Raw genomic sequence first — 12,801 nt, forward strand, 5'->3', positions numbered from 1 at the left:
ACGAGACCGGAGCCGCTACTTATCACTCAAGTAGCTCCTCAGTTTGCCTCACAAGGGCTCAGAGCACCCGACTTACCAACAACGCTAGGCAGACCGGATGGTCACCCATCCAAGTGCTAGCCCAGCCCGACCGTGCTTCACTTCGGCGATCTGACGGCAACCGATGTTACCACTCCGACAAAGCCGTTGGCCTTCGGCACTAAAACTATTATGTAATTCAATGATATTCCCTTTCACATTCAGGTTTAAGTCTTTTGTGACTTTTAACTTTCTTTTATCTTTGTATAGAGTTGTCGATGGAAGACATGGCAGCGCAGGCGTTCGTCTTCTTCGGTGCAGGCTTCGAGACTTCTTCAACAGCGACGAGCTTCACGCTTCACGAATTGGCGCTCAACCCTGACATACAGAGCAAGCTGCACGATGAAATTGACGCCGTGCTCGAGGAAAACGGCGGTGAAATTTCCTACGACGCCATCGGCAAAATGACTTACCTCGACAAGGTTGTATCTGGTAAGGAAAATCTATCTTCAGTTTCAATTGGCTTGCTGTGCGAAACTTCCACATCATGGACTGTCATCATTCACGTTAGAAGAGTCAATGGGTTCACCCACACACTTATTAGATGGCGGAAGAAGGAAGGAGTAAATATCACTAGTTACAATTCTGCGAACATGGAATTCCTTGGAGACTGAACTTTAACTCCTATTGAAATTCTTGAGGAAGGGTTTCACCTTTGTTCTTGTTCGAGGAAGCATCCCGGCCACAAATTAAATGGATTAAGAGAAACAATAGAAGCTGATTTCAATAAACTGTCGAGATTTTCGAATTTACGGCTTAGTTAATCTAAGGAAAGTGGTGGTTACGATTGAGACTGTACTCGACCCATGTGAGAAAGTCAGCTAAAGCAGCTGCCGAATTTGGTTACGATTCAGACGGTGTTCGACCCAGCTAAGAGCTCAGCTAAAGAAGCTGCGGAAATTTTGCGTAAAATTACTGTAATCTTCGAAGCAATCCGGAAGTCTGAGAGTCTTCCGGACCGATATTTGCCCTCTGCCTCTATCCACAGATTCGCAGCGCTCAGTGCTAAAATCCCGTATCGATTACAATTACAGTACCAACTACAAAAAACCGACCTTTTCGAAAATTTACATTTTTCAGGAAAGCGGAAGAACGATGTAAATCGTTGTATGTAGTCGTGTTCTCAGTTATATTTTGACGGGCGTACCTAAAACATTACTATACTTTGTTCATCATAAGAATAAACATGATGTAAAAAAAAAAAAAACCACAAGCGCGATGATTGGTCAGCAACCGTACCTCTCGTACACTTATGTTCCGGTCTTGGAAGCTGGTCCAACTTATGTATTATTTATCTTATTGCTGTCACTGTAAGTGAAACTTCAAGACAATCTGATGTATTAACAGTCATCAACGTTTTTTCAATCATATGTTAGCTAAGTAATTTTTATTTAAAAATCGTGTACAGCCACAGTCTCTGTACTGTTGTGCTCTGATTGTTAATACGTACTATGAAAACGGATGACTCTGCTTCCTGGTGGGTGGATGATGGGGAAGTTATTGATGCAGCAATATGTTGGTTCTGACGTCGACCAGCAGGCTCCTACCATGCGGGTATACAGCCTCCCCCTCCCCCTCCCCCCTCACCCCCCCCCCCCCCCCGCGCCACACAGTAAGGTGGCGTAAAGCCGCCACATTGAACGGAGATCATGTTGAAGAATACGGTTTCGTAGCGAAAGGAGTGGGGAACAGTTTGAATCCTGAACAAAACCAACCTGATTTCAGAAAGAGAGGGTGCTGCACTACTTATTGAACACCCTACGAACTTAATTATAATGATAGCCAATGAGTGCCAGCAACAATCGGAAGCAATTCATAAGTCTCTCTCGCCAACGCGACACTGACTTTGAAGGCTTGAGCTCTCGGCTATTTCTCCTTCAGATGCTCAACTCCGCATAGGCCGGTGGTACTCGATTCGTAAGTAGCCGATTCGAGTACCTACCGCCCTCATACTGTTCGTGATCACTTTCTCGAATCAGTTCAGCGCATTTCTGCCTTTCAATATTTATATTTTTTTTCATTTCGGTTCCAGAGTCTCTCAGGAAACACCCACCAGCAGCAGTACTGAACAGAGAGTGCAACCAAGACTACAAGATTCCAGACAGCGACGTCGTTCTGGAGAAGGGAACTCCAGTAGTGCTGTCTGTGCTGGGCCTCCACCACGATCCCACGCATTTCCCTGACCCTGACCGCTTTGACCCTGAGAGGTTCTCCGAAGAGGCCAAAGCCAAGCGCCACCCCTATGTGTACCTGCCTTTCGGGGAAGGGCCGCGCATTTGCATAGGTGAGTACTTAGTCGTCTGATACCTGCATTAAGTTACATTGTCACCTCATGGTAGCACAGGCTGCCAGTATGACCATCTTATACCGACTTTCGTATGGCCGATCGTGTACTGTTGTGTTCTGTAATGCCGCTCGCTCTATGGTCACAGAAGAGATGTGATTCACTGCCCGGAGCCAAACTTGCGGACTGTCTCAGTAAGAATTTTGTTGCTATATACACCGTTTTCTGAGCTACCCTTACCTTACATCTTCATCCATACTCTGTGAACCTCTGTGAAGTGCATGGCAGACGGTACTCTGTACCAGTTTCCAAAGCTTTTTCCTGTTTCATCCACGAACAGAATGCGGTAAGAATGACTACTTAAATGTTCTGTGAGTGCTGTAAATTAGTCTAATTCTACACGAATCTTACAGGAGCAATTTTTAGGGGATTATAATGTATCCCCAGACTGATCATTTAAAGTTGGTTCTTGTAACTTAATCTTACAGGAGCAATTTTCAGGGGATTATAATGTATCCCCAGACTGATCACTTAAAGTTGGTTCTTGAAACTTAATATGTGGGATAATTAACTGGATTTTATAAAAGCTGGGTAGTCGCAAACAAACAGGTACTAGTTGTTTTTTGGTATAAATAAGGAAATCGGGACAATTGTACAGATCGGTCTGTCAAATGAGTAACATGAACCTAATGTTAGGAGACTAGGTGAAAAAGTTTTTGCTAAGATTGCAGCAAGCAAAATGGAACGTAGAGAAGAAGTAAAACACATAGCGTTAACTTTTTTAGGACTACTTTCACAAAAGATTGCAAACTTGTTCAAAAAGCTTAACGTTCAGGTAGGATTCCAAACGGTTAACAATTTGGGGAACCTGTTGAGGCACCGTTTGGAATCCGTGCAAAATAAGTTTTGTAAAACTGGAGTAAATAAAATAAAGTGCGGATCATGTGTATGTTTTTACGTGGGACAAACAGGGCAAGAGTTCAAATCCTGGTTTAAAGAACATGGGTATGCTAGCGATAGTAGCGCATTACGTCCCCATGTGAACGATAAAAGCCATACTCAGGCAGAATTAGAAAGTAGCATGACAGTCCTACACACAGAGAGGAAGGGGAACAAATGGGACATCTTGGAGAAATTTGAAATGGCTCGGAGCACTATGGGACTTAACATCTGAGGTCATCAGTCCCCTAGAACTTAGAACTACGTAAACCTAACGAACCTAAGACATAACACACATCCATGCCCGAGGCAGGATTTGAACCTGCGACCGTAGCGGTCGCGCGGTTCCAGACTGTTGCGCCTAGAACCGCTCGGCCACTCCGGCCGGCGAATTTGAAATACGTGCATTCAGTCAAGTGGCTCCAGAACTGTTAATCAAAGAACTAATCAGTAGTGGTAGGGAATGGGTTTTAGTCATTTTGACGATTTGTTGTGAGAGGCACGTAAAAACTATTATCACCTTCCTAACCACTTTTCTGAAATAGAGTATATAGACAACCACTTTTCCCTTTACTATTTTTCTTTGCGCCCTACAGTGATTAGCAAATACCACGTAAAAATATAATAAAAATATTTAAAAAGAATAAAAAAATTGAACCTTCAAATGTACAGTCCCTTCCCTATGTACCATTCTGACTAGTGAATCAAGACAAATTTTCTGAAATTTTGTAACGTTATTCTTTGAAGATAAATAATTTTTTAATTGTTGAAAGGTACAATCTCGTGCCCAGGTATTACAGTGATGCTTCTTTTACTGAGGTTAAATGTGGGCAGGCAACCACCGTCCCTTTACTATTTTTTTTTACGTGCACACAAACTACATGTGTTTTTGTTGTTTTTATTTCACTGCTTTAACGGGCAGTAAACATATTGGCATATGAACAACCGTAATAATAAATTATAGGGTGGGACAAATGTCTTCACATTTTACGTTTGACGAACAGTGCAGAAGTGTAATTACAAATCTAAACATTTCTTTTTGTAATTTTTGACAAGTCATGTCTGCCCAAAACGAAATACTTTTTTGTACAATTTTGTAATGTACTTTTCCAATTTAGACAAATCCTTTTTCTAATCTTCGACAACTCATGTTTTTCCAAGACAAAACATTTCTTCTACAATTTTGTAACGTACTTTGTACTACTGCAATGTGTGTTTGCCAATGTGCAGGCACATAAAATATACTTTTACTTGTTATTGGTTACTGTTTTGACTTTTAATAAACATATCGGCATTTGCACAGCCGCAATGCCGTAAGGTGATGCGCTCTTGCACCGAGTGGTTTCCACGGCAACTGCGAGCGCACTGAAGTAGCAGTATTCCGTAGGCCTTCTCACGACCAACATTCCATTTTTCCAGGTTTAAATTATTAGTCACACCTTTTGGTTCGTGAACGTCTGATTAAGGAACAAACTGTCAAAGTTATTTCTGGTATGAAGTGATATGTAGTGGTCCTAACACTTTGTTCGATTTTGCGCTTCCTTGTTAACATTTGGTGTTTTAAAACAATGTATAACTAATTATTTGTTGCAGTGTTTACACCAGGAAATCTGATGATGGGCAGAGCCAGAAACATATCAACTGGAATATATGCACAAAAAACCTAGAACCTGTTTGTATGCGACTACTCAGCTTTCTAAAATCCATTTAATTATATTAATAATAAGCTGCCAGTCAGTCATTGCACCACTTGAAAATCTTGCCAATATCTGACTGAATACTCGTGCAAGTTTTTCAGAGAGTACTCTATAATGGATAATTGCATCAAATATGAAAAGGCTGAGGTTATTGTTGATATTTTCTGCAAGGTCATTAATATACGTCATGAACAATTTCATGTTAATATCGCGATATTTAGATGCCTCTGAAGTAAGGTAATATTGAGAGAAGATGTAATACACAAATAACATGATTAGAGTCCAGAGTTCCATCAGACTACAGTGCACATGAGACAGATAATAACGTCAGTTGGGCTATACATTTATGAAAGTGTCAGGTGACATAGCTAGGCTCAAAGTTTACAGACAGTGCAATGTCCTCCGCTTCCCCACCCAATCATCCCACTTTTTAGCTGGTCGCAGCCGGCCGCAGTGGCCGAGCGGTTCTAGGTGCTTCAGTCCGGAACCGCGCTGCTGCGTTCGCAGGTCCCAATCCTTCCTCGGGCAAGGATGTGTGTGATGTCCTTAGGTTAGTTAGGTTTAAGTAGTTCTAAGTTCTAGGGGCTGGTGACCTCAAATGTTAAGTCCCATAGTGCTTAGAGTCATTTGAACCATTTGAACGTAGTACAGTTGCTAATAAGCTTGCTTTATTTGCCGATCCAGACATTGAACACACCAGCCTAGATGCTAAAACCAGAAAAGATCAACCCACCAGTGTATCAACCGTTATGAAACTTCGCGATAGTCTATGACATATCCTGTATGTTTTTTCCACCGTATACAAACTCTAGGGATTGATCGACGAGAGGATATGGAACAAAAAAGGGCCAATGAACTTATGTCTGCAAATGCATGGTTTCCATGTGAGAGAACATTTATTCAGTCATACTTTGTTACAGATTATACACAGTATGGCCATCCGATAGCAGGGTGTGACTACGGCGAATGCCCGGTGAACGTTATCTGCCAGCGTGTGTAGCGCCAACAGCAAAATTCGGAGGCGGTGGTGTTATGGTGTGGTCGTGTTTTTCACGGAAGAGTCTTTTGCGTGGCACTACCAGAGCACAGACCTACGTTGATGTTTTAAGCACCTTACTGCTTCCTACTGTTGAAGAGCAATTCGGGGACGGCGACTGAATCTTTCAACACGATCGAGCCTGGGTGGAAGGGCGGTGGGGAGTAGGGGGGGGGGGGGGGGGGATAGAATTCAACTCTGTTACCTTACCACCAACGTCACCGGCAGAAATCGAAACTGGCATTATATCACTACGGATTAAAACTTGCTACCAGATATACTGAGGTAGCATTTTTTTTTTTACTTCACTAAACACTGCAATATAAAAATTGCTTCTCTGTGTCACTGTTCTTCTATTTGCAAAGGTATCAAATACTGTAAAAATTTTGCGTTGATAATCGTATCGTAACTTTTCTATTTCCATGAATAAATAATTTATAGCATTAACCATGATTCAAAATGATCTGTTCTTTGCGTAATACTCTTTAAGCAAAAGTTTTATCTGGAGAACACGAGTTATTTATGTGATACGAGGCGTCGTAATTCAGTCTATTCTGCATGACACGTCTCGGTGATGTTGGCGTGTGTGGATTAAGAACGAAAAGGACTCCCTGTGGTTTTAATCAGATAATGAAAATGCTGAGGAAACATAGATTGTAGCACTCTCGGTTCAAAAAAGTGCGCACAGATGTTGATAGCCAAAAATTAATAGAAATTCGTGCTCCCGTAGCAACATCAGTGCGGTAAGCATACACCTTCCATCATTATACCTTAGCGAACGATCTTGCCAAGAACCCGAGAAAATTATGGTCCTGCGTAAAATCACTGAGCGGATCGATGGCTTCTGTCCACCCACTCGTCAACAAGTCTGGTTGTGGAGAAAACAGCAAAAAGGAAGCTGAAGTTTTAAATTTTACGTTTAAGCAATCAATCCTGCAGGAGGATCATACGAGGTGCATTCAAGTTCTAAGGCCTCCGATTTTTTCTCTCCGGACTGGAAAGAGATAGAAACATGCGCATTGTTTTAAAATGAGGCCGCGTTCATTGTCAATACGTCCCAGAGATGGCAGCACTGTACGGCAGATGGAATTTTACCGCCAGCGGCGAGAATGAGAACTGTTTTAAATACTTAAAATGGCGACGTTTTCCTTACTTGAACAGCGTGCAATCATTCGTTTTCTGAATTTGCGTGGTGTGAAACCAATTGAAATTCATCGACAGTTGAAGGAGATGGAGTGATGGAGTTATGGATGTGTCGAAAGTGCGTTCCTGGGTGCGACAGTTTAATGAAGGCAGAACATCGTGTGACAACAAACCGAAACAACCTCGGGCTCGCACAAGCCGGTCTGACGATATGATCGAGAAAGTGGAGAGAATTGTTTTGGGGGATCGCCGAATGACTGTTGAACAGATCGCCTCCAGAGTTGGCATTTCTGTGGGTTCTGTGCACACAATCCTGCATGACGACCTGAAAATGCGAAAAGTGTCATCCAGGTGGGTGCCACGAATGCTGACGGACGACCACACGGCTGCCCGTGTGGCATGTTGCCAAGCAATGTTGACGCGCAACGACAGCATGAATGGGACTTTCTTTGCGTCGGTTGTGACAATGGATGAGACGTGGATGCCATTTTTCAATCCAGAAACAAAGCGCCAGTCAGCTCAATGGAAGCACACAGATTCACCGCCACCAAAAAAATTTCGGGTAACCGCTAGTGCTGAAAAAATGATGGTGTCCATGTTCTGGGACAGCGAGGGCGTAATCCTTACCCATTGCGTTCCAAAGGGCACTACGGTAACAGGTGCATCCTACGAAAATGTTTTGAAGAACAAATTCCTTCCTGCACTTCAACAAAAACGTCCGGGATGGGCTGCACGTGTGCTGTTTCACAAAGACACCGCACCTGCACATCGAGCTAGCGTTACGCAACAGTTTCTTCGTGATAACAATTTTGAAGTGATTCCTCATGCTCCCTACTCACCTGACCTGGCTCCTAGTGACTTTTGGCTTTTTCCAACAATGAAAGACATTCACCAGCCGTGCTGCTATTGCCTCAGCGATTTTCCAGTGGTCAAAACAGACTCCTAAAGAAGCCTTCGCCGCTGCCATGGAATCATGGCGTCAGCGTTGTGAAAAATGTGTACGTCTGCAGGGCGATTACGTCGAGAAGTAACGCCAGTTTCATCGATTTCGGGTGAGTAGTTAATTAGAAAAAAAATCGGAGGCCTTAGAACTTGAATGCACCTCATATAAACATAACGTCTTTTGACTGTCTTACAAACTCCCGCATAGAGGACATGGAAATAGGTATCTGTGGCTTAGGGAAGCAGCCGAAAGTGTTGGAAACAAGTAAGTCGTCAGGTCCGGGTGGATACCCAGTTCGGTTTTAGAATGAGTGCTCTACTACTGCACTGGCGCCTTATTAAGCTTCCATCTGTCGTGAATCTATCCCCACCTCCCAGCGCAAAGTCCAAAGCGAATGGAGAAAAACGCAGCTGACTTCTGTGTATAAGAAAGGTAAAAGAACGGACCGCAGAATTGCAGACCAATAACCTTAACATCGGTTTGCTGCAACACTCTTGAACTCATTACGAGCTAGAACGTAATAAATTTCCTTGACACAGAAAAGCATGTGGCCACAAATCAGAGTGGTTTTAGAGAGCGTCGCTCCTGCTGGTATCCACATACCCTTTTTTTCGCATGATATCCTACAAACAATGGATGAATGGCAACAGGTAGACTCTATTTTCCTAGATTTCCGGACAGCATCTGACACGGCGCCCCACTGCAGACGAAGGTCGGAGCATACAGTTGAGGTTCTCAGACACGTGAATTGCTCAAAGACGTTTTAAATAATGGAACCCAGTTCGTTGTCCCTGAAGGCGACTGTTCACTAGAGACAAGGGCAGCGTGAGCAATGCCCTAGGGACGCGTGATAGGAGTGCTCTTATTATCTGTATGCATGAATAGTGATCTGACGGATTGGGTGGGCGGCAATTTACGGCTGTTTGCTGATGACGCAGTGGTGTACAAGATGGTGTAGTCGTTGAGTGACTGTAGGAGCAAACAATATGACTTAGAATTTCTAATTGGTACAAGGAATAGAACATTGCTCTAAATGCATAAAAAAGGATGTACGTTAATTCGGATGCGTAGGGAAAATAATCTTCTAACGTTCGAATGAAGCATTAGTAGCGCGCTGCTTGACATATTCTCATCGATTAAATACGTGGCCGGAACGTTGCAGAGCGGTATGGAACGAGCACGTCAGGTTGGTAGTAGGGAAGGCGAAGGTTCCACTTCGTTTTATTGGGAGAATTTTGGGGAAGTGTAGCTAATCCACAAAGGAGACGGCGTATAGAAAGCTACTGCGACCCATTCTTCAGTACTGTTCGAGTGTTGTGGACCCCTACCAGGCCAGATTAAAGAAAGACGTCGAAGCAATTGAGATGCACGCTGTTAGATGTGTTACGGTAGCTTTGGTCTGCACGCAAGTGTTACGGAGGTGCTTCGTGAACTCAAATGGGAGTCCTGGAGGGAAGACCATGAACTTTTCGTGATGCAACATTCGGAAAATTTAGTTAGTAGGCGTTGAGACCGACCGCAGAACGATTCTGCTGCCGCCAACGTACATTTCGCGTAAGGACCACGAAGATGAGATGCGAGAAATTGGGGTTCGAGCGGAGGTTTCTAGACAGTCCTTTTCCCTCGTTCTGTTTGCGAATGGAACAAGAAATGAAATGACTAGTAAGTGGTACGTGGAACCCTCATCCATACATCGTACGGCGGCTTGTGTAGCATGTCTATAGATGTGGATGTAAATCAGTTTTTTGGGTGTGATAGAAGACATGGCTTTTCTTACAACTTCTGAAAGAATTACAATATTTTGACTACATTTAACTACATGAAACGCTTTTTTGTCGTGTTTCATAAACGTTGTTATTATTCTACATCCTCGGTTCACAGAGAAGGCAACCAAGCACAGATAAACACGTCAACTTCTTAATCGACCGATCGTTGACTTAAAGTATAAAAATTATCTCTGTTGACAATTTTGCCATAGTTACATTTGCATCCAAAAACAATTCATAGAACACCTTTTACAATAATTACGTATAAACATACACTGAAGTGGAGGTATGTCCAGAGAAATGAGATTTATTGTCAATATCTTTTTATGAAAGAGGCGCCGAGGTTCTCCTCGCACGTAGAGTTTGTAACATTGTCGAAAAGGGTTGAATAATTGAACTTATTTTCCGCATTTAATAGTTAATGTGGGAATACAAACATCTGTTTTTCTAACTTATAATATTTTTAATCTTCACGCCATTTCCCTCTACATCTACCACATACTTGTATTTTTGGTTTAAGCAGTGTTCGGCAAAGGATGAATCTGGCTTCTTTAATCTCTAGCTTCCATATTGTACTTTTAGTCTCTTACGGATTGGTTTTCCAGTCTGACCAGTATACGAGAGGACTAACACTCTTGGTAGATGATCTTATAAACCACACTTTTCAGTTAAGGCCGTTTTGTTTCCCTTTTGAATTAAAGAAACATCTACCCAGCGTCTGTGGGATATATAAAGACAAAGAAAAACCCTTTGCCTTTAAAATTTTGCTCATTCTACTAGAAATTTTATCTGTAACAGGTAAATTACAAAATATCCTTTGCAGTCTATCTACAGTGTCCACTGGGTACTATAGTGATCTGGCTTGCTTTTACAAGTTTTGTAGAGAATTTTGTCAATAACGCTGAATTCAAATTCAGTATTTCTGGCTATTGTTTTTATTGTATTACGTCCCTGGTCATAGCCTTCTTGGGACATATATTGAGAGGATGGCTTGTTTATCTATGGTTGGTTGCCATTTTGGGGTCAGTTGTGTACTAAAAATGGGCTTTCGGTTAGTTAATGCAACACACAATGTTTCTTCAAGAACCCACTGTTGAATCAGTTAAATGATTGGCAGGTATGAACGAGCTACACTAGACTAGAGATAAAGAAAGCATTGTTTTCCTACTGTGTCAACTCTGAATTACGTGAAACATTGCTACTTCATTTCGGATTACTATTATAACCTCGCCTGACAATTAAACGATAGCAAGTTAATTACCAAGCTATGATGCTGTGAAGAAAGCAGCCTCTTTTACTTTTTACACATACTTCCTCTACTCGCAAACACACAACTCTCGAATATTACAGAACACACCTACCTTCGTGCATGATGAAGTGTCTTGGCAGGCATGGTGTGTGACTCTTTGCTTCCGGTCTGGCCGGGGGTGTTGGGCTGCCTGGGCCACCAAGAGGGAGCTCGGAACCAGCCGGTCTTCACGCTCCACTGGTCAGTACCCCAGTTGAAAAAGGATCCACCGCAGCTTTCTGTTGAAGTCATTCCATGTAAACACTAAAAACCAATACCGGGTTCCTCGGTGGCGCATTTCAGCACCAGTTCTCAATTAACACAATTATAGTTTCTCAACTGATTGAGAAACCTCCATCTCTGATGCAAAAGTCACATTGTAGAACGAGCATATTAATGCATAAGTCATGATAATATCCTATCCCGCAGTTACTTCCGCGATTGTCACCTTGAGTTCCTCAGATGAAGCAAGCAGGTGACATTTAACATTTTGGTTTCATACTGAAACTCGAAACACTTCATTCCATGTAAACACTAAAAACCAATACCGGGTTCCTCGGTGGCGCATTTCAGCACCAGTTCTCAATTAACACAATTATAGTTTCTCAACTGATTGAGAAACCTCCATCTCTGATGCAAAAGTCACATTGTAGAACGAGCATATTAATGCATAAGTCATGATAATATCCTATCCCGCAGTTACTTCCGCGATTGTCACCTTGAGTTCCTCAGATGAAGCAAGCAGGTGACATTTAACATTTTGGTTTCATACTGAAACTCGAAACACTTTAAAATCGGAAACTGATACCTCTGGCTTCTGTGATGTCAGTAAATATCGCCAATATTGTTAGAAAGAAAAGGAAAAACGAGAGAGAGAGAGAGAGCAAAAGAAGGAAAACGGAGCCTAGCATATGCCTACATAGCAGCAGCACATGACACCTTATCCGTGGATACTTATTCTGGCATGGATGTGTGTGATGTCCTTAGGTTAGTTAGGTTTAAGTAGTTCTAAGTTCTAGGGGACTGATGACCTGAGAAGTTAAGTCCCATAGTGCTCAGAGCCATTTGAACCATTTGAACTTATTCTGATATGCCTTGCGGACAAACAACAGTAACGTTTAGAGCTTACGTTTATAACAAGTCCAGGGAATTCATCGAGTAAATGTATCTATGTGTCAAAGTATACAAATAGCGGCATTTTACCTGTCTGAAACGTACACTATGTGATCAAAAGTATACGGACACCTGACTGAAAATAACTTACAAGATCGTGGCGCACTCCCTCGGTAATGCTGGAATTCAGTATGGTGTTAGGCCACCCTTAGCCTTTAATGACAGCATCCACTTTCGCAGGCGTACGTTCAATCAGGTGCTGGAAGTTTTCTTGGGGAACTGCAGCCCATTCTTCACGGTGTAATGCGCTGAGGAAAAGTATCGATTTCGGCCGGTGAAGCCTGACACGAAATCGGCGTTCCAAAATATCACAAAGGTGTACTATACAATTCAGGTCAGGACTCTGTGCAGGCCAGTCCCCTGCAGCGATGTTATTGTCGCGTAACAACTCCGCCACAGGCCTTGCATTATGAACAAGTACGCGATCGTGTTGAAAGATGCAGTCGCCATCTCC

General features: G+C 42.6%; 2 protein-coding genes across 3 annotated transcripts in view; both read left to right on the forward strand.

Annotated features, from left to right (window-relative positions):
• Nucleotides 1-12,801, forward strand: part of LOC126262817 (cytochrome P450 6k1-like) — a 197,334-nt gene that overhangs the window by 44,219 nt on the left and 140,314 nt on the right. The gene's annotated exons all lie outside the window — the stretch shown is intronic.
• Nucleotides 1-12,801, forward strand: part of LOC126262818 (cytochrome P450 6k1-like) — a 50,819-nt gene that overhangs the window by 36,785 nt on the left and 1,233 nt on the right. For both annotated transcript variants that reach the window (XM_049959664.1, XM_049959665.1), the window contains exons 5-6: nt 289-510; nt 2,111-2,362. In XM_049959664.1, coding sequence (XP_049815621.1) covers nt 289-510; nt 2,111-2,362 — 474 coding nt within the window. The remainder of the gene's footprint in view (nt 1-288; nt 511-2,110; nt 2,363-12,801) is intronic.

The sequence above is a fragment of the Schistocerca nitens genome, chromosome 6 (assembly GCF_023898315.1).
Source record: "Schistocerca nitens isolate TAMUIC-IGC-003100 chromosome 6, iqSchNite1.1, whole genome shotgun sequence".
NCBI lineage: Eukaryota > Metazoa > Arthropoda > Insecta > Orthoptera > Acrididae > Schistocerca > Schistocerca nitens.